The sequence below is a fragment of the Chelonoidis abingdonii genome, chromosome 22 (genome assembly GCF_003597395.2).
Source record: "Chelonoidis abingdonii isolate Lonesome George chromosome 22, CheloAbing_2.0, whole genome shotgun sequence".
Classification (NCBI taxonomy): Eukaryota; Metazoa; Chordata; order Testudines; family Testudinidae; genus Chelonoidis; species Chelonoidis abingdonii.
Genome location: NC_133790.1, coordinates 7,791,885 through 7,819,382, shown reverse-complemented (window position 1 = coordinate 7,819,382; position 27,498 = coordinate 7,791,885). Strand labels below are relative to the sequence as shown.

Here is a 27,498-nt window from a genome sequence, read left to right as displayed (position 1 = left end):
GGGGTGCCGGATATCGGGCGGGGTGGGAGGAGGTGTGGAGCAGGCTGGGGGAAAGGTCCCCGCCTCGCAGGGCTCATTACCCGGCTGGCCCCTCACGCCGCAGTCTCGGGGGGAGGGGGCGGCTCCTCCTGCTGCTGCTGCCTCCGACCCCAACAGCACATGCAGCTTCCCGACCAGCACCGCGAGAACGTCCCAGAGCGCCGCCGCGTTATCGCGAGAGTTCGAGGGGGAGGAGCAGCCAAGCTTCGGTCTGAGTGATGTTAGGGAAGGGAGGAGCCTGGTTTCCGAGGGGACGACGTAGGAGTGACATGCTCGTTAGGGGACGATGCTGAACTACTAGGGCCGCCGTAGAGTGAACGGGGGGGTGCTAGGAAGCTAAGGTGCATTCTTTAGGTTCGGCGCTTGGAGGGGAGACAGTAGTGAGCCAGAGGGAGTCAGCAGGGGGCGCGTCTTTTGGTGCTGGGTCGAGGGGCACCGCAAGGCGGGAGAAGGGGATGTGTGCTGTGCCCCCAGCCTGGGGAAGAGTGGAATCTAGCACCCTACAGGATCAGCAAACCTGTGATGTCTGCACCCTCCTGTTCCCTTGTGAGTGGGGATAACTACGGAGTGACCCACTACTCACACTGTTCAAAGTCAACCAGAGTGTTCCCGTAGCAAACAATACACAAAAACTCCTCTCTGGCACTTTTTGTCCACAGGTCTCAATGCACTTCACAAAGCAGGTGAGAGCTGCGTGGAGCCGCTTGCACACCTCCACCTAGGAGCCAGACCTGCTGCTGGCCACTGCTGGGGTGCAGCACGGTCCACAGTGCCAGGACAGGCAGGAAACCTGCCTTAGCACCCCCACTGCATCACTAACCAGGAGCCGCGACAAGAAAGCCTGCACCCCAATCCCCTACTCCAAACCCAGAGCCCCCTCTTCCACACCAAAGCCCTCATCCCTGCTCCCCTCCTGTACCCCAGCCCAGAGCCCCTCCCACACCCCAAGCCCCTCATCCCCAGCTCCATTGGGTCATGGGCATCAACAATTTACTTCAACTGGGTCACCAGAAAAAAAGTTTGAAAACCACTGTACTAAGGTATATCTCTGACTCTATTTTATAGGAGAGAAGTACAGCATGTGGTGGTGGGGAGGGAGAGGATAAGGGACAGAGGTAAGCTTGCTTGCTGTATTTAAACCAACATTGCCAACTCTGTTTTATCTCATCTTGCAATATTTTAAGGCCCAAGCTAGTGTTTTTTATGTAGCCTGTTGTAAAACTAGGCAAATATCTAGATGAGTTGATGTACCCCTTGGAAGACCTCTGCGTACCCCCAGGGGTACACATATTCCTGGTTGAGAACCATGGCTGTATGGGGTTCCCCTAAAGGCCACATCTGCAGAAGCATGGGAAACAATAAACAGAAGCATGATTGTTAGTGCACGCACAGCATTGAATCATGCGATTCTCCTCCCTTGGTTTTCACACCTCTACTGCTAGAACAGGGACCCATCCTCCCTGATTGAACTAATCTCGTTATCTCTAGCTTGCTTGCTAGCATATATATACCTACCCCTGGAAATTTCCACTACCTGGGTCTGACGAAGTGGGTATTCACCCACGAAAGCTCACGCTCCAAAACGTCTGTTAGTCTATAAGGTGCCACAGGATTCTCTGCTGCTTTTAGTAAATTCACGAGCAGTCCCACTGAAGCCAATGAGACTCAGCCCATGGGATTTGGCCCATTCTCTACATTCAAATCACCCCACTAATATAACACAGTTACTGGAACCACTTAGTGATGTATTGATAGGAGGAACCTGGCAAAATCCCCTGGTCTCTGTCTCCTGTGGCCCTTGGCTGTAGATAAGTTCAATGACTCCAATGTATGGTCTCACACACAAGGCAATGCAGTCAGTTTACACTGGCATTGCTGAACCACTGGGCTGAGCACAGGTCTGGGACCCAGGAGCTCCCAGAGGCTAAGGCCGGCTCAGCCAACAGCTGTAAGGACCTTAGCTATTTCACCAAACTACCCTGCTTTGGCCTGCCAGCAAAGGTATCCGTTCAGCGGGCCTCGGGCTCCTCCGCAGGGGCGAACTGGGGTGAGCAGCGCGATTCAGCCCCTGCAGGAAGCTTGAGCCCTGCGAGCCTCCGTATCGGAGGAACTGCGCGTGTGTGTGTAGAGTGTGTCCGCCACGCTACGGGATCGTGGAGGAGCCAGTTCCTGCCGCTCGGTCCGTGTGTTGCGCTGGGTTGTGGGAACGGAGCAGGCAGCAATGCCTCGCTTCGCTCAGCTGGTCATGGGCCCGGCGGGCAGTGGCAAGGTGAGACCGGCCCCTCCCTGCCTTGTACCGGTGGGGTATTTGGGGGTGTAAGTGGGGAGTGTGGGGGTAACGGGTAGTCGGGGTAATGGGGGGTAGGGGTAATTGGGGTCAACAGGAGATTGGGGTGACTGAGGGGTATGAGAGTAATTGGGGTCATGGGGGTATCTGGGTGCACAGGGTAACTGGAAGGGTTATGAAGGTCTATGGGCGCAGGTAGCTGCAGCCCCAGCTTAAAAGCTATTCAGTGGAAGTTGCCATGTGCCATTGTTGGCGATTGTTGTAATTTGAAATAATGTAAAGTGGTGGTGACTCTTCAGAGAAGATAGTCCTCTTAAGTAACCTACAAATAACCCTTGGCATTGCACTTACATCGCTCCTTTCGTTTGAGGATTGGAAGGTCCTGTACAGAGGTGGTAGTATTCCCCATTTCACAGCCAGGAAAACTGAGGCATAGAGGGGAAGTAACTTTCCAACATATGCAGCAAGTCAGGCAGAGTTAGGAATGGAACCTGGGAGTTCTCATTCCCAACCCCTTGCTTTGACTGTTAGATGGTTGCCTCTCCTTTCAGATCTAAAATTGCAACACCTTTTAGGTACTTTCAGCTGTGTAATAAGGTTTCTATTTAAATTGCAGAGCACTTACTGTTCCAACATGGTCCAGCATTGTGCAGCCCTAAACCGCTCTGTGCAAGTTGTTAACCTAGACCCTGCAGCAGAATATTTCAATTATCCTCTGATGGCCGGTGAGTTGTGCTTAGGATCACGCTTTCTTAATTTCCCGTACTCTCAGAACTGCTGAAAAGTGGTAAAGAATATAACAGTTCTTACTCAGGATGAATCAGTCTTGAACATTGAGTTTTCTTACGTTTTAATGAGACACTTCCAAATTTAGTTACCTAGAATTAACCTGTCTGGATAGCCAAGCTGTTCTGGTTTGATTGACAGCACTCTCCAGATTCTAAATCTATTTTTTTTTTAAACCTAAGTCAAAGTGCAATACATATATATATTTTAGGCATTTGGAGCCAGTACTAGTAGGACCTGCAAAAATATTCTTCCTGAATCTGCAGCACTATTTAAGAAACTTCTTAGAAATGGTCAGCTTCATTGTTTCCCCTGTATAGTCAGTGAGTTTCTCTTATTGTTTGAGGGTTTTTTTCACATGGCAAAAGGGGGAAAAAAATGTTTTTAAAAAAATAGGAATTTGTGACTGTAAAATCACAAAAATTGGCAAAAGGCTTGTGATGATGAGGGAGCTGGTATAGCACCTGAAACAAATTTAATTGGTCACGTTTGTTTTGTGAATTAAATTTGTTGTAGGAATTTACCTCTGGAATTTATGTACCCAGTGTTGGAAAAACAAACAACACAACATCTTTTATTCTAGACATTCGAGAATTAATTGAAGTGGATGATGTTATGGAAGATGACTCCTTAAGGTTTGGTCCCAATGGTGGTTTAGTATTTTGTATGGAATACTTTTCCAAAAACTTTGACTGGCTTGAGGATTGTCTTGGCCATGTGGAGGATGACTATATACTCTTTGATTGCCCAGGTAAACAAACTTCTGTACTCTGGTGTCCGCATTTTTTCTTATCTGATGTGTAACTCTTAACTTCTTTACTTGCAGGGATAATTTGGAGATAAAATCTTTTTGTATGGTTCTGTGGTTCAGTGCCAAAAAGTCACTTATTATTTTTGTATAAATCTATCCAAGAGCAAGTAGAATGATCTAAAAAGAAAGATCACACATTCTGTGCTAGATTTCACTAATTTTAATAGAAATATCCCATGTCTATCTGTTATAATGATATTTGATTATGAACTAACAGACTGGCAGTGTCTCTGCATTAGTTTTACATTCTTGCATATTAATTATGTATGTGTCCTAGGTCAGATTGAACTCTATACTCATTTGCCAGTGATGAAACAGCTGGTGGAGCAGCTGCAGCAGTGGGAATTCCGTGTCTGTGGAGTTTTCCTTGTTGATTCTCAGTTTATGGTGGAATCTTTTAAGGTATCAGTTTTAAACTTGGTTGTTACAATCGATTTATAATTTACAGAAGGACAATTAACTATATTCAAAAGCAATTATAATGTTTTTCACCTATCTGGAACTCTCCATTGTTACATTTCCGTAAACTTGAATATTGTTTATGACCTAATGGTTAGAGAGAGGGGGTGGGTGGGAAGTGAGAGTCAGGCATTCTGGGTCTTTTTCCCAGATCTCATACTGCTTTCAGTGTGACCCTGTGCCACTCACGTAACCTGGAAAATGAGGAAAATTGGCACTTGGAAAAATGAGGCTCTGGAAGTAAGGTCCAGGACACACTGAGATAGGAATCAACCCCCACACTCCCCCCAGTGGGTTGGCTTCTGACCTGGCAATGCTCTTGGACATTGCTCTGCCTCCTATGTGTCATAGCTATCTGTCACTAGTTTTGCCTCTCTGGTAAAATAGCCAATTCCTATAAATGAGGATGTAGGGGTGAGTTGTGTGGAGATGCATAGGGTTGGGCGGAAAAGGCTGATGGGGGTAATTAGAAAAGTATAGTACAGAACGGAGAAAGAGAGGGTGGGGAATAGAGAGACAGGCTATCTCTATGCTACAAGCTAGGGATGTGATTCCCCTGCTCATGTACACATACTCGCGCTTGATCTCACCAAGTTAGCACAAGGATAAATAACAGTGTAACCTCAGTAGCACAGGTAGCAGCAGCGGAGACACGGCTGAGCCATGCTGAGTACATATTCACCCATTTTAGGTGGGTTTAGACTTGGCATACTTCAGCTGTGCCTCTGTTCATAGTCATGCTAGCTTGATGAAAGCTAGCAGGAGCATGTGTACGTGAGCAAGGGAATCACATACACAAGGGAATCACAAAAGAGCGAGCATATTGTAGTCACTTTATGTGTGGGGGTTAGAGAACAAGAGTCATTTTATCCTGGCTAGAAGGTATCTGCTATATTTTTCAAGTCCTTAGGATACCACTTACATTCTGCACTTGTAAGATCTTCAGCCAAAAGGTATTAAAGTGCTTTACAAAGGAGCTTGCTCTTTTTAAAATAAATAACATTTAGAGCATAAACCTGCATTCATAATTTATTAACTATTTCAAATATTCTAGTCCTAGGGAAGGTGGGGTTGTTACAGTTTTGACACCATAGCTCTATGAGGGCAGCATCACTACCTGCTTCCTTGTATCATGACATGTAATGCATTGTTGTGATGCCGCGGTAGTATATTTACTGCAATGATTACTAGGTTCCTTTTAAAAACTCGTAAGTTATTGCTGTTTATTTGTGTGTCTGTATTTAATTTAATCACTTCTCTTATTTTGTCAGTTTATTTCTGGTGTCTTGGCAGCCCTCAGTGCAATGATATTGTTAGAGATTCCACAGATCAACATCATGACCAAAATGGATTTGTTGAGCAAGAAAGCTAAAAAGGAAATTGAAAAGTAAGTTTTGAAAAATATATATTCTGTGTTCTGACATCCTGAGGCAAGATTCAGGACAAATTCAATCTAATGTCCTCCCAAAGTGAAAATGGAGTCTCTGGGGACAACTTGTGGGAAGAGGAAGCCAGATGGAATTGTTAAATTGTTGAGATATTTACCATGTAGCCTCTGCTAATTTGCAACTAACTTTGTCAGATGATCTTCTGCATGTATGTGTATATACACATGGATGGAGAATTGTCTTGGAGAACTGTAAGAGCCTTCTGAATCCATTTACAGAGGATTTTGCCTGTGTAGTTCAAATCCTAAATTAGAGGTGGTCCTGCTTCGTTATATTCAATTACAGACCTAAAAGTTGCAAGTCTTCAACAGAAAACCTCCAGAAACAGACTTCAGCGAGAAACTGCAGAACTGGAATTAATTTGCAAACTGGACACCATTAAATTAGGCTTGAATAAAGACTGGGAGTGGATGGGTCATTACACAAAGTAAAAACTATTTCCCCGTGCTAATTTTCCCCCTACTGTTACTTACACCTTCTTGTCAACTGTTTGAAATGGGCCATCCTGATTATCACTAGAAAATTTTTTTTTCTCCTGCTGATAATAGCCCATCTTAATTGATTAGTCTTGTTAGAGTTGGTATGGCAACACCCATTTTTTCATGTTCTCTGTGTATATATATCTTCCTACTGTATTTTCCACTGCATGCATCCGAGGAAATGGGTTTTAGCCCACGAAAACTTATGCCCAAATACATTTGTTAGTCTCTAAGGTGCCACAAGTACTCCTTGTTCTTTTTGCTGATACAAACTAACACGGCTACCACTCTGAAACCGTTCTAATTTGGGTAACTACATTTTGTGGTCTTAAAATACCCAGATACCAGGATCTACATTTCTCCTATAATCTCTCAAAAAATGTTTTAAATATTAATTTAAAGTATAAGTAAAAAATTAAAACTTTAGTGAGTTTAGTACTAGAAATCATAATTTTATAAACCATGATGTTTATACATGTAAGAAAACTCTATTTTTAAAACAGCGTTTGCAAATATGTTCCCTTCTAAAATTAATTAAAAGTACAAAACCACAAGTAATGGTGCCAGAGATTTGAAAGTACCATGCATTATTCAAAGCCTTGATAATTGTTTTTTTTAATGTTAACAAAAAAAAATGTCCAGGTATTTAGATCCCGATATGTATTCTGTGATCGAAGATTCTGGAAATATACTAAAAAGCACAGTGTTCAAGAAACTGACTAAAGCTATATGTGGATTGGTAAGTGATGTGTTGGTGTTTTAGCCTAATATACTTTTTGAAATTCAATCCTTTATAATTTACAAATATTACTGTATCAGAGTTAATTTTTCTGCACATGCTTATTTTTGTAGTACCTAGAATATTTATATCTTTCTCAAAAATATGTTTTGATACAACTGATTTACTAGTATTGCTGGGAACTAGAGCAGTGGTTCACAAACTTTTTTCCCTCAAGGACCCCTTTAGCATCTGACACTAAATGTCCTCAACCACTTCCGTTTCCAGTGCTTCCAGAACACTCCTGCCCGCATGACCCCTCTCACAAGGTGCATGGGAGGTTACACTGTGTAGAGGATGCTATATTGAGAACAAAATGGCATCCTCCATACAGCAGAAGAGCCAGAAACTATTTCAGTGCATTCCAGCCTTAGCTCTAGGGACTGACCCCTGCATAATGCATGGTGAACTCCCAAAGGTCTGGGGACCCCACTTTGGGGACCACTGACCTTGAGAATTCTCAGACTCGTGAGTGTAAATGCTGACAAATTGGATTTTTTAGCCTAGTCTCACACAGACTGAGTTTCAGTCCAGCATCCAGTGACTACCTCATAAGTTAGGCATATAGTCAAGATAACATTTAAGTGATCCTGATGTGTAAGCAGTGTAGTGTAGTGAACTGAACAGAGGACAGGCAGCCAGGAGCTCCGGAATTCTAATCTTGACTCTGTCACTGGTTTGCTATGTGGCCTTTTATCCTGCTTTCCCTATCGGAAAAGCAACTGACCTGTATCTTGTTAGAGTTTGTATGGATTAATGCTTGCTGTTTGGAGTACTGAGTGTTCTTTATTATTTATTTATCACATCCTCTAAGAGTCATACTTTTGAAAATCTTCCTCCAGATTGATGACTACAGCATGGTTCGATTTTTACCTTATGATCACTCTGATGAAGAAAGCATAAATATTGTGCTGCAGCACATAGACTTTGCCATTCAGTATGGGGAAGATCTAGAATTTAAAGAACCAAAGGTAAAGCACTTTTGTCTTTTAAAATTTAAAGTTTTTAAAAAAAAAAAAACACAATCAATTAAATGTAATGAACTGAGTTTAAGAGGGTGTTGGTGTTACTTTGAAACATGGGCACTGACACTGCCAAGAAGGATTTGTGCAGCCGAAGAGGAGCTGGCCAGCATTTTCAGCACTGAGCAGGGCAAAGTTTAGTATATGAATTAACTGTGACATTTAACCTCTGTAATGAAAATGGATGGGTATGGAAAAGCTCTCTTAGCATAGTTCTGCAAGTTTGAAAAATGCATTCTGTGGGCTGCATTATTCTTCAAATTAATGGAATCATAGATTTTAAGGCCAGAAGTGACCTTTGGGATCTTCTAGTTTGACTTCTTCCATGACACTGGCCAAAGGATTCCACCCAACAATTTCTGCATCTACCCCATACCTTTTGTTCGAGCTATAGAATAATATCTAAAATATAGACTCTGAGACACATGCATTACATTCAGATCAAAGCCATACTTATTTTTATTATTATTCAAATATTCATGAATCCTGAAGAAATAAATATCCGCCCCTCTTATTTCATTTTGAAATTCAGTTGTTCAGTACTCTTTAAATATACAGAATGCCTGGATTCAGATTTGTTACACTCTAATCCTTGGATCTATAGTATCTAAGAGGACTGTAGAAACCAGATTGCTTCTTGGCATTCCTTGTTACCTGTTTTATGGAATGTTGTGATTCCTGTTGCAATAAAAAAGTCATAGAATAGATGTAACCATAGAGAAAAATGGAACCAATATTTACTTTGTTTATTTTGTGGCAGGAAAATGAAGACGAGAAACCTGCTACTTTAGATGAATATTTTCAAGACCAAGTGGATGAGTAAAGAGCGTATATACCAAAAGAAGAGAGAAAATAACCTGGTTGTAAAATATGCCTAAATAAGGAATCTTTCTCTGAATATTTGTGGGTGTTGGGGGTTTTTTTGTTTGTTTTTTTTAAATATCAAAACTATAACTTGAATAAATGGCTAGAGGAAGCCAGTCATGCATTTTCACATTATTACTTTAAGAAATCATTGTCATTATTGTATATAAAATACTTAGCCACAGTCACAGAAAGCTAAATTCCATACACATCATTGCATTTCTTCTTTAAATGCTAGATTGCTTGAAAAATCTGGGGGTTGTAGAGGGGCACTGTCAAAATAAAAATCATATATATTTTTTTCTTCCCCTGTTACTAGTAGCTTATTAGTAGGGAGAAAGTTTAAAACAAATCTAGTTTACTTATCATTTATGCTGTTGGTTTACATTTTGTATTTCATTCATACAACTAAAAATGGAGTAGTCATTTTCACTTTCTGGTTAGTTGTGTGCTAATTTAATGTTATTGGATTTTGGTTCCCAGTGCTGCAGAAAAAATGTTTAAATGCCCCCAATAACGTGGTTTTTGTACACCTCATGAAAATGTTGAGACTGATATATCAATCACCCAATTCATACCTGTTATAAATTGATGTAGCTCTCTTGAAGTCAATGCAATTGTATCTGGTTATACCAGGTATGAATTTGGTCCATTAGGTTTTTTTAATCTAATCACCAATTATTTAATTTCATTTTAAACAACCTACATTATAGGCCCGTGCAACCTGGCAGTGTCCATCTATCCTCCCAGAGATGTTTTTAAATCCTTAGCCAATGGCAAGTTCTCTGAAAGAGAAATCTGACTTTTAAGTGTTGACTTAATACTTCAGATTTACACAGCTGTTCAGAAAGATGTGAAAAACAGTTCTTTGAAGGAAACTGTTGCTCTTGCTGTAGTACTCTGTACAATATTTAAATACGAAAAAATTACTTTTTCAGATGTTTATATTTCATTCCTTGACTATTACAATGTTTAATAAATTGTATGTATAGGAAAACCAACAATTCCCTTGTATATCCTTCTAACTTCCTTGGGATTTCTAGTTGGAAGATTCACTGGTTTCAGGAGTTCTTTCCTCGTTGTAGCATAACCTTCAGATTAGAACACTTGCATGATCTATTTTAAAGGGGCACTATTAGGCTGCTTAGGTCTGACACAGTTTGACCAAGAGTGTAAAAATGTGATGGTCACATGACTTCTCCCCAGTCATATATGCACACCACACAGAATGGTAGTGATAGCTATGTGACAAATTGCAGAATCATGTGACAAAGTTCATCCTTCCCTCATCCGTACTCTGCTTGCTAATCTGTCTCCCCAAAGAGCTGTCACTTTAAAACCAACAAAACAAATATAGTGAGGTATAACTTTTCCTCCAAAATTAATTACACTGGTTTGGGATGCAGGACGTGCAACCCTTAGTAGGAGAAAAGTCATAGCTTGGAGATACTGGATTTTGAACCTATCACAGGTAGTAAGCTTTACACTATTGGAGCTAACAAACTCTTTACAATGGGACACATCACTTCTACCTGTTTGTGATTCATTGTGGAATATTGGACCTGACAGTACAATGACATGATTTTAAGGTCATTTTTTTCTCTCCCTCCAAATCCTGAAGAGTTGGACAACGTGTGGCATATACAGAATGACAAGTTATACGGTGTGGTATAAAGGTTTAACACTTGTTTGGAATGACTTGCAAAGCTCATTTGTGATGATGTCACTCGTGAATAATGCAGCCACCCCAAACTCATGTTGCTAAACATTTCATATCACTCCATTGTGTGGTTTACATAAACATATGCATTTCATCACTAAGAACGGTGGCAGTAAAATGCCTGTGCTCACATATTTCACTCATTTGATTATAAATAAGGAAATAAATAAAACCAGACAAGCTAATTTCAGATTAATTGGATGTGTGACAACTGTAAAAGGACAATTGATACAAGAGAGTGAGTGGAATCCTAATGTTATTGAAGTCTCTGGAAGTTGTGCTATTGACTTCAACAGAGACAGGGTTTCACCCATATTTTTCATGCTTCCAAGAGGGCATTTTAAAAAATTCAGTTGCTGGTTTTCTTTTAAAATACATGTGCTTTCTCTTGTACTGCTATATATTGTCAACCAGTGACACGTTACAAGAGCGTGCTCATTATATATTGCTCCTTTTATTAGCTTATTTCAATGCATTAAGAATCAAATGAGTCTTTAGGGGCAAAACTCTCATGGACTTTGGTGGGAGTACTGCTTGAATAAGAGTTCCAGGATTTGGCTCTGCGTAATGATACGTGCTTTCAGGCACCCTACCTCAACTAAGATTCCATGAACAGGAAAAAAAAAAAAATCCTCTCATGTGCTACTTAAAGTAACTTTTCTGCTGATAAAATTTTAAACACAGTGATGCCCACTTAACAAAGGAAAGCATTTCTAAATGTGATTAAAATTCCCAGGAGTTATACAGGGTTGTCCATATTATCTACCAATAATCACTTCAGAGGGCATGCTGTCCAGGCAAGAAATTGTTAGCAAATAAGGCAACTATGTATCATGTCTAATGTTTATCTCCATAGAGAATTCATATTTCAGTGGTACTTGTATTAAACTTATGTAATAAAACCTTTGGTGCTTAAGTCCGTTAATGGCTGTTAGCCAGGATGGGTAAGGAATGGTGTCCCTACCCTCTGTTTGTCAGAGGGTGGAGATGGATGGCAGGAGAGACATCACTTGATCATTACCTGTTAGGTTCACTCCCTCTGGGGTACCTGGCATTGGCAACGGTCAGTAGACAAGATACTGGGCTAGATGGACCTTTGGTCTAACCCAGTACGGCCATTCGTATGTTCTTATGTACAAATACAAAATCCTGTATGCATATAAACCTTTGAGTAACTTCATGATATGGAAGCAGTCCCACTGATGTCTCATGAGTAAAGTTACTCATGTATCTTTGGAGGATTTGGCCCTAAGTGTTAATTGTATGCAAGTCATACATGCCAAGTCTACTCTTGGATTTAACTGATAGGCTTATCAAATATCTGTTAGCTTTTTATATGTGAGCATCATTAAATTATATTCTTTGTAATGATCCATTTATTAACATTGCACATCATACATTTTTAATCACAAATACTTAAAACTATATGAACATCTTAATGGAAATAATTATTTAATCCTTTAATTTAGGATTGTATTTGGATCATATCTTGTGACTGTCTCAATATCTACTTCTGGAGTTCTAAATGATTCAAAGCATGAGCTTTCTGTCACTTTCCTAAAGAGAGAATTAGATCATCTAATACAATACCATATTTATATTCATCTGTGTTTCTGCTTAGGTTTTTCTGCTTCACATATAAACACCTGACAAAGTCCCCATAAACTCCCTTTCCTTTAATCTTAAGAAACTAGGTTGCTTGCAGAGACTTTTGATGAGGCATGAAGTAGATTTATTTTTTGAATAAATGCCAGACTCATCTGTTTCATATTAAAAGCTGGACCAACAAAAAGATTTTGGCTGAAGACTGCATTTTTAATTTTCAAAGGATTGCAATAGAATTTAAAATCCTCATTCTTTAACCTAGTGATCGTGTTATAGATTCATAGACTTTACGGTCAGAAGGGACCATTATGATAATCTAGTCTGACCTCCTGCACAACACAGGCCACAAAGTCTCACCCACCCACTCCTGTATCAAACCTGTGTCTGAGCCACCGTGAGCTCTGTTTGATACAATTGTTAAATCACTATATTTTCTGTGATGGGAAATACACCAATTTACTATAATAATAAAATATATATATGGAGATGGACCTATCTCATGGAACTGGAAGGGAACCTGAAAGGTCACTGAGTCCAGCCCCCTGCCTACATTAGCAGGACCAAGTGCTGATTTTTCTCCAGATCCCTAAGTGGCCCCCTCAAAGATTGGGCTCACAAGGCTGAGTTTAGCAGGCCAATGCTCCAATCACTGAGCTATCCCTCCTGATAGAAACATGTTGATGCACAGAATTTCTAACCCACTGAGATGTATGTCTCCCTGGAAGCTTGACTCAATGAAGTACAATACTTTCTAATAGAGCTGTGCATTCATTAAATGCTTAACATTGGAGAGAGAGCTCAGTGGTTTGAGCATTGGCCTCCTAAATTCAGCCTTGTAAGCTCAATCCTTGAGGGCCCCATTTAGGGGTCTGGGGATTGGTCCTCCTTTGAGCAGAGGGTTGGATTAGATGATCTACTGAGGTCCCTTCCAACTCTGATATTCTATGATCTAGGCACTGATAATGGTCCCTATCACCATAATGTTAGAGCATCACTCATTTATTTAAATAGAGAGAAAACAATGTCTCCCTTCCCAATCTGTAGAAGTATCTTGATTAGTTTATATGTGTTTGTGTGTGAGAATACCTCATTACGGAAAAGCTAAATAAAATAAATGGGTTCCACACTTAAGGCTGAGCAGCTGTGAGGCTTGTGAATATTTGAACTACGTAAGCCTGAGTGTATAATGCTGGCTGAGCATAGTTTCTAATGTTTTAATTTTTTTTACATCAGCAGGTATAATTTACTCTCAATCTGTGGGGTTGTTCTCAGTTTGGTAAAACACAGCCATACGTTTATCTGGTTCTTGATCTGCCCTCTGCTTTCAAACAAGGAATCTGTCTAAGCTGCTGATAGCAAGAGCAGGCTTGCAGGGAGAGTCCAAAGGGGGACAAATCTGGTAATGGTGAAGTAAATCTGAGGAGCAAATCCTGTGTGTCTAGGGGTGAGTGCAACCCCCTCAAGTCTTCTGTGAGGGTAGCATCATTGCAAGGAGAGGGGAGAATTAACAGAGTGGTCCAAACAGGAACAAATAAAAGCAGAGAAACAAAACATTGCTAGAAAATTGAAATGATTCCTACAAAACCTGGTCTTGAACAATACTTTGAAAAATGTGCCATTTCTGCATTGATTTTAAGTGAATAATATCTTAAAAGAACATGTTTGTTCTCATACTAAGTAAAAGAGAAAGTGCCCTTGATGCATTTTTCCCTGCTGGGTTTTCATTAGAAAAAAAGTAAACATTCAGGCAGGGATCTAGGCCCTGATCCAGCACTGGGATTCTCACAAGTGGGCCTTTGTGTCCAGAGTGGTGCCAGCTCTCATGATTTTAACAGGAGTCTCACAATACTTGGTGTTTTTCTTAAAATCCCAGCTCCTGGAGTCAAGTGATTATAAAAATCCCAACTTCAATTTTTTTTAATGTAAGTTTCTAGCCATCATGACTGTGGAGAAAAGCCAAACCTTCTGAGCTCAAAACCCAGAAGGAAAACAAAAGCACTAAATGTTATTTTAAAAAAATAATGATTTTTGAGTCAATCTCATGATTTTGGGGGGGACTTTTTGTGTCTATGTGCAGCTGATGCAGGACTGGGGCCACAGACCTTGTCTATACTTTGAATTCAGCAATCAGCAGCCAGCAACCAACTTAACTGCACAGCGCAAACCCTAGTGGAGACAAGGAGACCTGTGCTTTGCACTGGTGAAACTGCCTGCTTTGAATCTCTGCAATGTTGTGGGTTCAGTTCACACCCAGGTGTGCAGGCCCCTGGCAATAACAAATCCATCTGGAGCAAGCAGAGATCAGGGCTCTGAAGCCTGTTAATTTCAGCGATGTTACATCAGGGAAGAATTTGGTCCATTGCATTTAGAAAGTGAAAATCGTGCCAGAGCCCCTTCCAAAAGCTGAGCCACCGTGAACTCAAGATGATTTTTACAGACTAATTTTGACTTGCCAGAACAGCAGATGGAAATATGTGTGACACAACATTCTGATGGTGACTGCAGGGCAAAATTGGTCTCAGTTAAAAGCATCCTCTCCTAGCTGTGTGTAGGCACACACACTGTTTTTACCCTCAAAAGGCTCAGTTGCGGGTGTCTTCTTAGTGCTCTGACTCCCCCTGCTGGCCAGCTCCTCTGCACAATCACTTCCTGCTTGCAGCAGCCTTGGGTGGGACAGGAAGGGCTGGCTCTTTTGCAAGCCCTGCATTGCTGGGTCAAGCAGCTTCCTGTTCTGGCTCCTGTGAAACTGAACTGTCGCCACCAAAAATGCCGGTAAGGGAAAGAACCGCGTGCAGTTCTACAATGCACCCGCTTCTAGTGTTTGCTTGTGTTGCATCCTGTTGCCCTGTGAGAACAGGCAGTGGCTCTGGGTTGCTGCTTGCCAGGGAAGGGCAGGAAAGTGCTATGGGGATGCTAGGCCCAGGGGTGATAAATTGGGCCTCTTTGCGTCTTCTCCCTTCACAATCTGCAGCCCAGCAGTGGAGTTTAAAGGAATCGGGTAGGTTATTAAATGTAACAACATATCTGGTTTTTTTTTCCCTGTGTAGAAATAGGAAGAAGCTGAGTGAAACTGTAGCTGCTGCTGTGGGAAGTGTCACTTCTACTGAAAAAAAGAGGAACTTCCTTTTATGGCAATAGTTAGCAACAGTGAAAACCCCACAGCACTAGTAAGCGTCAATGTCTCCTGCAAAGGATTTTGCCTCTTATAGGCTTGTGGATGGCAAATCACTTGGCTGTGATTTTACAATTAGATTGGGTGGGCAGACCCTTGTTGATTTAAGTGGGTCTCTGTGCAGATGAAGGGGTCTTCTGTGCTCAGAGATCCAGTAGCATGATTGGAGCCTTTAGATTGCAACTTCATCCCAGTTTAGCTTGTGTAATTTTCTTTACACAGCGTTCCTAAGGCTGAAAGGCACTGTTGTCCTGCATCACTTAGCATCATAATGAAATCGAGTAGAAATATATGATCATTGCCCTCACTCAAGGCCCAACCCCCCAGTCCACTACAAAACCTAGGGACCAGGTGAGCCTTTCCAGTCACTAAAACTCTTTAAAAAATTAAGAATATTTCCTTGTTTGATAAACTACGGAAATTTATAAGTGAAAATTATTTTTATATTAAAATATTTAAAAAAAAACACAACAAAGAAACAAAAAACCGCCACCAACACTGGGGCTTTAAGTATCTTAAACATGTATTCTAAGTGCATGTATATTTTGGAATAAGCCTCCTTTATACAGCATTGGCTCGTATTGCAATTGTCAAGAAAAAGCTTATGCACCAAAGTAGAATATGACTTTTAAGGTGTGTACACTGGCATTTTTTTGGAAAGTGTCCACTGTTAAAGCTTCTCTGGGAGTGGAAATGGAGAAGGATATGAGCATTTTTACCATCGAGTCACTGAGACCTGCTCTGAGTTAGACCACATGATGATGAAACACACCCATGGACCTGGTCTACGTTATAGCATTCACCATTATTGTCACTGGTGAGACTATGCCTATGGCAGTTCCATGGTAAGAGCTTTTCCCCCCAGAATGTTACTTAGGCCTAATTAGCTAGGTGAGAAAATAGCAATGGACTTACACAAGGTATGGTTGCTGGATCATTATTAACTGGATAAACTGTGCATCCATCGTTTGGAGGAGATGTTTGGGAAGTTTGTGTAACTTTATTCTTTCAGGGCAGAAAAATGCTTGTTTTCTTTTTATTGCTCACAGTCAGCCTTCCTCTTTGTTACAGGCTTATCACTCCACTTTAATGGACTCTGATACCAAGTTAATTGGGAACATGGCTTTGTTACCCATTAGAAGTCAATTCAAAGGACCAGCTCCAAGGGAAAGTAAGTTCCCAACACTCTTTAAAAGCATTATTTCCATATTCGCATTTGTTTTGTTTGTTTGTTTTGCAGTCCATTCAAAGCCAATCTTAAATGCTGGACTAGGCATCTCTTTGATGGATGTTTCACATCGGTGATCTGGAGATGGTTAGAGAACTGTTGTATAAACATTATATAACTGAGGCTTTTGAATCATTTTTGTGTGTCCAGTTCTCAGAGTGAGGAACAAAGGGACAGATTAGAAAGGGGGTACTACCTGGTGATGGAGGAAAATGGCTCTCGGGGGCTGCTGATGCTGTTGCCTTGGGCTTTGCTTTTTCCTTGTGCTGTGCCATTTATCTGAGACATTTACCCTTCCCCATCCAAGCTCCTGAGTGCCTCTTTAGGAAGAGGAATCCTCTGATCTAATTTTTATGTGTCCCTCTCTATTGCTTTTTAAAACATCGTTAAGCTGATTCCAAACTCTACTCAATACTGTCTTGTGAAATTCTCCCCTTTCTGTAACTCTTGTACAAAATTATTTGTAGCTTTATTGCTTCTGAATTGTGGGGTGTTTGGTTGTTTTTTTTTTCACTCCAACTTGGTTTTCCCTCCTCCTGCCTCTGGGAGTTGCTTTATTCAGCTCCAAATAGTATTCTGTCTCTAACCCTTGCTTCTAGTAGGCATTTTATCATCTTGGGTCTTCATATGTCACTTGCATTCAAAGACACCAGTCCTGTAATTGTATCCACATACATGCATGTGGAGTCCCATTTATTTTAATTGGCCTCCCAATAGGTGCAGAGGTCTGCCTGCACAGACCTAATGGTGGGACTGAGATCTTAGCATGTAAGCTCTTTGAATCAGGGACCATATTTTCATGTGCATTTACACAGCATCTAGTGGAATGGAGCCATTATTGTTAATCATGTTTATTACAGTAGTGTCTAGGGACCAGCCAAGATCAGGGTGCCTTAGTGCTAGACACAAACACCAAATCCACAGTCCCAAGAGCTTGCAGTCTAAACAGACAAGACAGATGAAGGGCAGGGGAAAGGGGTGTAACACGTAAGCAGAGTGAACAGTGTGATGTGATCAAACATTTGCCCTGATCTTGACTGGGGCTTCCGGGTGTGCTACCATAATAAATAATAATGTGGTATCTTCCTGGTGTATCTTCAATGGTGAACACATTTGATTTGTTTTCTCTTTAATGCCTCCAGAGTGCATAAGCTTATAAGCACAAAGGAGACCATGTTGTAGTTTTAAATACATTCCATAATTCTCTTGTTTTTGGTGTGCGAGTGTTTTTTTTTTTTTTGTTTTTTAATTAAGCCTAAATTCACTATTTTTCAGGCTAGTTCTTGCTGCATCATGCAGCCATCAAGATTCAGAACTGTGGGTTGTGGATTTCATTAGGTTTTTAAATGGTGGTGGGGCATTATCTAGAGCCTGTTATAATAACTGGCTACTGCTTCAATATTTTCGATCCTGTGAAGTCTTTCACAATGTCTCATGACCACCTGGCAGCATTACAACATTTGAATTTGAAATGGGAAAACATCTCGATTCAGATGATTCTACAGCTCTATTACGGAAACCCAGAGCGTGCTGAATGTAATGTTATGAGATCACTTGCTCTGTGCGTTTTTAAAGAGGAAAGTGAAGTTTTCTTTTTTAAATTTTCTGCTGTATTTCAGAGGAGTTTATTTTTCTAGAACTGGTCTCAAAAGGCATTTTAATGACAATAAAACGCTCATTATTTACCACTAATGACGGGAGACCTATTGGGAATTACTGGATTATTGCCCATAATGGAGTGAGCAATTAGGATTTTAAAAATATCAAAGCTGCTTGACTGTAAAATTTATTTTGACAAGTGTATACCTTAAATTCATTGATACTTCATCTTACAGTAAGTGTCCTGTAGTACGTGCTGCTGTGTGCAAGTAATGAGGCCATGGTCATGTGGGATATTACCATAGCACTTACTTTCCTATTAAATCTTTGCTGGGAAGTGGTATGAAACCACTGCGGCTTTGTTTTTTGTAAGAAATAATTGTTTTTGTAAATGAATTAAATGAAAGAGAGTGGTATTATTTGATGTAGGTCTCAGCAAATACTGCTCATCTGTTTCCAACTTGAATAGTTAGTGATATCTTTAAGTGCTGCCTAATTTTCACGTTTCCTACCTTTCTTGCCAGCAAAGGACACAGATATTATAGATGAAGCCATCTACTACTTCAAAGCAAATGTCTTCTTCAAGAATTACGAAATTAAGGTAAGAAATTATTTAAGATATTCAGACTCTGTGCACAGAATAGTTATTGGAGTGTGGTACCCTGTTAGAACTATTTCACTGCAATAAGCTTAAAGTTTCTGAGAATTTGTATATTTTGTATGTAGTATATAACAAAGGAAACCTTTTTTTCTAGTTAAAACTAATTTTTAAGTAAGTAAATGTGTCTCCTGTGCTGTCAATGTGTTTTTTTTGTGAGAGGCCATAGGCTGAACATGTGATCGTTTTTACAGTTGCTGACAAATGGCTATGGCTTCTGCTTCCTTTTATTTTGCAGAATGAGGCTGACAGAACCTTGATCTACATAACTCTCTACATTTCCGAATGCTTAAAAAAGCTGCAAAAGGTAATAAAATGAAGTTGAATTTTAAGCTAAAGGAAGAAAATACAATAAATGGCAACAAAAATGTGCCAGTTCTGCTGATTTGCCAAGGCAGTGTGGAAACCCAGACAGGAAAAAATGCTGCTGTTTAGAATGTAATGCTTCAAAGCACTGTACAACATGGGCCCTCACACCCTATTTCTGATGGGGATAAGTTTTAACCTCTCTGTAAAAAGGGGTAAGTCATGTGCCCAAGGCCATAGTGAGTGAGTGGCAGGAATTCCTAACACTCAGTGCTGTGCTCCTCTTATTGTTCCCTGGCTGTCTGTCCCCCAGTAATGTTGATAATTCTTGGGTCTGTAATATTCTCACATGGACAGTATGTTTCTAGCAGGTCCTGCCAGCACTGCCATGGTTTTAGCTCCTGTCAGCATTTCCACTGTAAATCTTTTATTTTGTCGTCCCCTTTTTCCGGCAGGTTGTAGCCAGGATGACAGGCAGCATCAAGTACTATATAATCTTCATCTTTCTAGCCTCTCTGCTTCTTGCCTCTTTCTGTCCCTTCCCGCCTATCCAAATATCACTGTTAGTCATCAGCCTCTACCAGATTTTCCATCATCTGCTCCCCACCCACTCCTCAAATCTGAAAGCACCCAGTTCAAGTTCACCATAATCTTTCCCTTGCCTAAATCTCTCCGGTCTTTAACTTTTCTCTTCCTACTGCGTGTCCCATTTGGCCTTTGATTATATCTGTGCACAATACCATTGAAGCTGGTGGGGGTTGTGCATTCACGTCTGAAGAAGAATTTGGCCACTTTGTTACATTTTAAGGCTTGTCTATGCACAAAAGTTGTACTGTTTTAACTATACCACTACAGCTAAAGGGGTTCAACCCCCCAAGTGTGGACCCAGGTATACTGGTATAAAGGTGCTTACTCCAGTATAGCTGGTCCTATACAGGAAGGGAAATAAGCTATACAGTATAAGGGATCTTTATCGCAGTATAACTGTGGCCACACTAGGGGTTTATTCCTGAGGGCATTCTTAAAAATTCTGCACACAGTATTTTAAAATTTTTGCAAATTTTATTTGTCAAATAAATGTGAAGGCTCCAGCATGGCACTGAGGAGCACAGGCCACGGGTTGCACAGAGGTGGGAGATCTCTCTGCAGCTCCCCCCCTGCCCCAGGACATGGCTCAGTAGTGACGCTGCACCCAACCCTGACACAATGCAAGGACCAAGCCTGCCCCCAAAATGCCCCAGGGCCCTGCCCTTCCAGGCTAGGTGTACCAGGTGTGGGCAGGCAGGCTCAGCCCAGCTGGATCCAAGTGTGGAGGGGCCTAGTGTGGGGGCATCTATATGTGGGTTGAGAGGGTTTTGTGTGGGGCAGTCTAGGTGCAGGAGGTGATCAGGATGCATAGGGGCTTGTTGGGAAGGTTCTGGGTGTAACAGTAATGGGACTCTGCAGGGAGGTCCAGGTGAAGGTGGTTGGGGCTCAGTGGGGCAGGGTATGGGTGTGTGTGGGGGTAGAGCTTGGCAGGGGGGTCTGGGTGTGGGGAGTTCAAAGGGGGATCCAAATAGTGGGGTGGGGATCCAGGTGCAGCTGGTTGGGGCTCGGTGGAGTGGGGATCTGGGTGCAGATGGCTCGTCAGGGTGGTCCAGGTGCAGGGGTAGTGGGGCTTGGCAGGGTGGGGAGGTTTTGGGTGTCTGAGGCTTAGCAGAAGGGTCTGGGTATGAGAGGGTTAGGCAGATGGGGAAGCAGCTCCCCGAACAGTGATCCCTCCTCCTGTAGCTGAGGAGTGATGGGTGGGGAGTTTTCAGAGCTTTCTGCAGCCTAGGGAGAAATCTGGGGGTGGGTCTGACTCAGTCCTCGATGCCGTGCAGGGGAAGAGGAAGTCCTGTCCTCCCCAGCCCAGTTGGGACTAGCAGCTGTGCCTGGCACAGGGTAGGAGCCACCAGCTGGGTCTTCCCCAGTCCCGTCCCCTGCCCCACAGTGATTTACCTCTCTGCCGGCTGCCCTGGTCACACAAAACATACTGCTGGGGAGGGTTCCATGACTGCCTTTGTAGCTTCCCTTTGCTTCCCAGTCACAAAATAATTTTTCTGCAGGGAAGCAAAGAAATCTGCGCAGGACAAGAATTCTGTGCATGCGCAGTTCTGCAGAAGTCTGCCAGGAGTAGGGGTGGTACAGGTGTTAGACCAATCATCAATCCCAACTGCCAGAGCCACAGATATTCCAGAAAGCCTCTTAGGTAGAAGCAAGTGTACAGGGGTTCTGTACTCTATAAAAACCTTTCTCATTTAATTAGATAGTTACATAAGGACTCCTCAGTACTTTCTCCTCAGGGAAGCCCTGATATGTATTAATATAACATTTCAGCTGCACCAGCTTGTGTGTGTGTGTTTTGTATTTGTTTTGTGAATGATCTCTCTTGTTTGGTTCTTCCAGTGTAATTCGAAAGGCCAAGGAGAGAAGGAAATGTACACGTTAGGAATCACTAACTTCCCAATCCCCGGAGAGCCTGGCTTTCCACTCAATGCCCTCTATGCCAAACCTGGCAACAAACAGGAGGATGGTAAGAATAAAAGTAGCCATGTGTCTCTTAAAGCCATGCTTTGGCCTGCAGTTCACAGCCAGGATTAATTCTGTGGCTAAAGCCAGAAAAATAACTATGTAAAACAGTACCTTCTTAATTGACGGTTCTGCCTCCTGTGTGTACCTGGATTCAAATCTGCTGACTTTAGGAACAAAAATAGGTTGTGCCTACTTTTCACTTTTACTAGTTAAGAGGGAGGGAGCTGGACCTATTCTAGCTCTGTCAACTGAATAGCTAGCTTAGTTCCATTTATAGGGCCAAATTCTTTCTGCTCTTATGCTTGTATGCAATGTTGTTGTAGCCATGTTGGTCCCAAGATATTAGAGCAACAAGATGGATGAGATATCTTTTAGCCTTTTTGTGAGAGAGACAAGCTTTCAAACTTAGAGAACTCTTCTTCAGGTCTGGGTAATCTTGAAAGCTTGTCTCTCTCGCCAACAGAAGTTGGTCCAATAAAAGATATTACTTCACCCACCTTGTCACTCTTATGCTTGGACAATCCCACAGAAGACCATAGACATGCAGAGGTGTATTTGCAGGCTGGACATAACCTGTAAAATCTTTACTGCTAATGCATGAACCAAAAAGATCCCTGGTTGAGTTACTTTTTTCACTTGTAAATTGAGCAAATTTATTATTGCAGTCGTTGAATAACTATAAATGTGGAAATCCACAATGCTCCTTTCTATGCCTTTTGATTCTAACACAGCTAAGCAAAGCAGAAGCGCAATAACTGGTAGCATTCAGATTATAGCTAAGGAAACGCTTACAGAGATCTCATACCCGACCTTCAATTAAAATTGTAATGGAAACTTACTAACAACAGAAAAGCCAGGTGCCATCATACTATTGTGTTGACTTTTGAAGACAGATGTTTTCCTAGAATACCGATATGAGTTCCGGCTGCCACTGAACCTTGTAGGTCCCTAAACTCAGCACCAAAGTCTACGTCTGCTCTAGCAACTTACGTCAGTATAACTATGTTGCTCAGGTGTGAAAAATTCACACTCCTGAGCAACAGTTATATCAACCTAACCCCAGGTGTAGAAAGCACTATGTTCACCGCCTCCCATCGACATAGCTACCACCTCCTACGCAGTTGGGAGAAGCAATTCCGTCGGTGTAGTAGCATCTTCACTGCAGCAGTACAGCTGTGCCACTGCAGCGTTTTAAGTGTAGACCTGCCCTAAGTGGGTTTTTTTCTTTTTCTCCAGTCATACGCACTACTGTCTCATGATAGGCATCCGGATGCCACAGCCCCAGAGCAATTCACCAACTGGGAAAGATAGGCATTTGGCTGCCTGTGTCTGATATGGGGGTCTCATCTGGTAGGCAGCCTGTGAGCATCACTACCAGATCAGACCCCCCAAGCAAGTTCACACAAAATAGCTGAGGTTGGGGGAGGGAGAAGGAAGACCTCCCTTATAACCTTTGGCCTAGTGCAGGAGTAGGCAACTTATGGCATGTGTGAAGGCAGCACGCAAGCTGATTTTCAGTAGCACTCACACTTCCTGGGTCCTGGCCACTGGTCTGGGGGGGCTCTGCATTTTAATTTAGTTTTAAATGAAGCTTCTTAAACATTTTAAAAACCTTATTTACTTTACATACAATAATAGTTTAGTTATATATTATAGACTTCTAGAAAAAGGCCTTCTAAAAATGTTAAAATGTATTACTGGCATGTGATACCTTAAATTAGAGTGAATAAATGAAGACTCGGCACACCACTTCCGAAAGGTTGCCAACCCCTGGCCTAGTGGGTAGGGTACTCACCCAGGATGTGGTTGAAGTCGCTCCTCTTTCGGAGGGAGAGAAGGAATTTGAACAGGGACCTGCCACCTTTCAGATGAGCATTCTAACCACTAGGCTAAAAGATATAGGGGAAATTTCTGCCATCCGCCTGGTTGCCTTGTTTTGGGTACTCCATGCACCATAGGTGACCAACCGCTATCTTCCACTGGGATCACTAGCAGACCTAGGTACTACCCTGCATCCCAGACTTAGGCACCTGAGAGAGAGGCAGGTTTAGTGCACACCTTTCAGGTTGGTATCTTCAACTGGCTAACTTAGATGGCTCCCTGCCTAGCATGGTGGCTGTTGTGGATCACATTTAAGACTCCTTTCTCTGACCATTCATTGTATAGCAGCCTAGTGCCTAATGCAGGCTTTATGGATTGCACTGTTGCAGTCTAGGCACCTGAAAGTGAGCGCTGCGATGCCTAAGTATTGCAACACCTACGTACCCTTGTGGATCTCACCCTAAGCGATTTGCCTAAGGTCACACAGTGAGGCAGTTGGCTGGACAGAATCTGACCTGGTTCTAACCCTGTATTGGTATATGCTCTGTTTTAGAGGTGATGAGGGCCTACTTGCAACAGCTGAGACAAGAAACAGGTCTTAGGCTTTGTGAAAAGGTGTTTGATCCCCAAAGTGACAAGCCTAGCAAGGTAAGATGCCGTTCTCAATGACTGGGTGATTATTTATCCCAATTACAGGCTCTCTTTCTTTTCTGATTGGTGGACGCTTGAGGCATGCTCCTTCTTCAAAATGTTAACCCCAGAAATAATGTAAAAAAATCAAATCAAACTTGGCTTGGTTTGCTATTTAAAAGGTGTGTCGAGTGTAGACGGAGGAGTTGAAAGGATAGTTTTAAAATGCTTGTCTGTGGCATGGAATGCAGTAGAGCAACAAGGGGGATAAACGAAAAACAGCAGGGAGAGATGGGGGAGAACCTGTCAAACAAGAATCCTGAGACTTAAGAGGCTAGTGGAATAGTGAAAAGTGATTAAGACAAATATTTGTAATGTGATATGGCAGCAAATGCCAATTCAGGCTGCATAAGTAGAGGCATCCTGTTAAAGAGCAGGGCTGTAACAGTCCCTTGTTGGTCCAATCCTGTGAAGTGGTGAGCACCTCCTGGGAGCTGAGAACCCTCAATTCCTTGCATTGAATTCAGCAGGTGTTCAGGATACTCAGCATCATTCAAGTTAGGTCTGATGTGATCACTCCTATGTGGGAAAGCCCCTTGCTACAGATATGAGTAGCAAAAAATAGCTAATTGATCCATCAGTTCTGACTGGCTAGTCAGACATTTGCACATAAGCAAGAGTAACTTTACAATTATCAACCCGATTATTTTTCAGAATTACTGCCTACAAGTCACTGAGGACTCAGCCACGTGCCATATCCACAGTCTTGACTGCATCTTATTTTGAGTCAAGTGCAAGAGAATACATTTTTAAGTAAATCTTGTATGAGTTATTTTTTTTATGTTCACTTAATTCAGAAGTGACTGAAATGACTTTTTAAATTTTTTGTAAAAAAAAAAAGTTGGACTGAGATTAAGAATGAGACTCTTAATCCGCTTTTTTTATAAGCAATGGAAAGTAAAGGCTTAGATCGAAATGATCACCTTAGCCTTAACTATGAGTCTGGTACTGCAACCCTATACTACAATGTGTTGACTTAATCTACACTTTGGGTCTAATCCTGCCTTCCTTGCACACCTAAAACTCCAGTCGAAGCCAGTGGAGAAAACTGGATGTGCAACTAATGCAGGATCAGGTCCATTACATCTGAGTTGGTTTTAAATCCTATTTTGCTTTGCCTCAGACTTCTTACCTGGAAATTGCTACAGTGTATCTTCTGATCCCACTGTATTTCTTTCCCTTAGTGGTGGACCTGCTTTGTGAAGAGGCAGTTCATGAATAAGAGTCTGTCAGGACCTGGGCAATGAAGAGGCAATGAGATACAGTCACAATGTTAAGCATTTTGCAGCAAGATGTATAAAATATTTTGCCTTTGTTTCATATACATTTTATACCAAGGAAGAATAAGTGCTTATGAGGACAAGCTGTCAGTCTGTGGGGGAAGATGGAACAGAAAGCCATTTGAGTACTGTACGCAAATGATGTTAAGCTGGTGCTTAATAAAAAATTTCTAACATGCTGTTTCAGATCAACGCTGCTTTGTTATTTATCGGTGGGTACGTATAAGATAGGACTTGACTTAAGCCAAAAGAGAGATGTGTAAAGGAGCATCTAAACACTCTACTGGATAGAGTACTGACATCTATGTCCCTGGACAAAAGGCCACTCATGCTGTATGGTAAAGCACAGTGAATTTTACTCCTGTATCAGTAAACTTAGCTTATATTTTAAGTGGTAACTGCTTTCTCTCTTGTGAATATAGATCGCTTTAACAAAAATCAATGCTTTCTTTGTATTGCAGTAGAGCCTAGAGACCCCAGTGGAGACGGGGGCTCTGTTATGCTAAGCACTGTACAGACTCATAGTCGAAAATGTTCTCTGGCCTGAAGAGCTTACAATGTAAATAGAACGAAGCACAGGCAGGTGAAGTGACTTGCACAAGGTCACATAGGATGTCCATAGTGGAGCAGGAGGTAGAATCCCAAGATGAAATCCTGACTCCAGCGAATGAGGCCAGAATCTCACCCTGCATTCTAGTCCAGTAACTCAGGCACCGTCCATGCTGTCTCTCACTCTAGAATGCCAGTCTTGCATTGAGAAGTCTCTTTTTGACTGGAAACAAAATGAAAGCTATATGGGGCCTGATCCTGAAGTTTTGTTCAGGCTATACTCCCTTCAATGAGATTTTTGCCTCAGTAAATACTGTAATATGTTGTTAGAATGATTACGGTGTCTATAATATCACCCTGTGGAACAAGGTATAATTCTAATATGGACTGCAAGCTGTCACAGTGACTAGAAAGTTGCATTATAGTAACTGGAGATATAGGAGTGAAATTCTATTAGATGTTAAAGGGACATTTTACACGGCAGCCACGTGTTGTCTCTCTCACTTCCCCTCCCCTCTTCAGTATATACATACCTCTTCCTCCATCTCTGCTGGAATGTCCCTCATCAGCCAGGGCTGCAGGAAATCCCCTCCGCCCTCAAAGGATCTCCTCTTTGCCACTAGGGTGCTGCTGTGGCAAAAGAATTGCAGGTCTCCGAGCTTAGCATGGGGTATCTGGGTGGTGGGGAGGAGTTGGCTGGTTGACTATATTTGGTATCCTGCTGGAAAGAACAGGGAGGGGCAGAGAATGGGGGACAGGTTATGGGAGGGTGAAGGCAGGGTGAGGGTACAGCACAAGGAGCTGAATGGTTGGGGCATTGGCATAGGTTGGAATTCAGAAGGGGACAGGAGAGCTAATGAGAAACAGGAGAACAGTAGAGGACTCTGCTTCATAATCTCCTGACACTCCTACCCCCTCAGACCACCCTAGGTTCACTTCAGTCTCCTTGGCTTGCCTTTGCCCTCTCACTGCTTCTGAGGGCTAGAGTGGGGGCGCATACGTTCCTGGTTTGACTGCCCATGTGTGGAACATGGGGGGAAATACAGACTTGTTCACACTAGGCGCAAGGGTTCTCAAACTGCGGGTCAAGACCTCAAAGTGGGTTATGACCCCATTTTAATGGGGTTGCCAAGGCTGGTGTTGGCCCAGGGCTAAAGCCTGAGCCCCACCACCCAGATTACATGCCTTTCCTCCTTCCCCCCACCCTCTGGGACAGAAATCCTTGGGCTTCAGCTTTGCCCCCCACCCCAGGGTGGTGGGACTCAGGCGGGCTCAGTCTTCGGTCCCCCTTGCTGGGGTCATGTAGTAATTTTTGTTGTCAGAAGCAGGTCATGATGCAGTGAA

General features: G+C 42.2%; 3 protein-coding genes across 3 annotated transcripts in view; 2 read left to right on the top strand and 1 right to left on the bottom strand.

Annotated features, from left to right (window-relative positions):
* DENR (density regulated re-initiation and release factor) overlaps positions 1-225 on the bottom strand; it is a 10,358-nt gene extending 10,133 nt beyond the window's left edge. Inside the window, exon 1 of the mRNA XM_032800726.2 lies at positions 81-225. The gene's annotated coding sequence lies outside the window, so the exon portion shown is untranslated. The remainder of the gene's footprint in view (positions 1-80) is intronic.
* A 1,935-nt stretch (positions 226-2,160) lies between these two features.
* Positions 2,161-9,977, top strand: GPN3 (GPN-loop GTPase 3). Its single transcript, XM_032800598.2, has 8 exons — positions 2,161-2,308; positions 2,943-3,051; positions 3,696-3,863; positions 4,201-4,325; positions 5,654-5,769; positions 6,952-7,048; positions 7,930-8,058; positions 8,870-9,977. The coding sequence occupies exons 1-8, from the start codon at positions 2,261-2,263 to the stop codon at positions 8,930-8,932; spliced, it is 855 nt and encodes a 284-aa protein (XP_032656489.1). The 5' UTR covers positions 2,161-2,260; the 3' UTR covers positions 8,933-9,977.
* A 4,985-nt stretch (positions 9,978-14,962) lies between these two features.
* ARPC3 (actin related protein 2/3 complex subunit 3) lies at positions 14,963-25,996 on the top strand. Its single transcript, XM_032800602.2, has 7 exons — positions 14,963-15,070; positions 16,542-16,641; positions 18,822-18,898; positions 19,194-19,262; positions 21,689-21,815; positions 24,189-24,283; positions 25,510-25,996. The coding sequence occupies exons 1-7, from the start codon at positions 15,065-15,067 to the stop codon at positions 25,570-25,572; spliced, it is 537 nt and encodes a 178-aa protein (XP_032656493.1). The 5' UTR covers positions 14,963-15,064; the 3' UTR covers positions 25,573-25,996.
* The last annotated feature ends 1,502 nt before the right edge of the window (positions 25,997-27,498 follow it).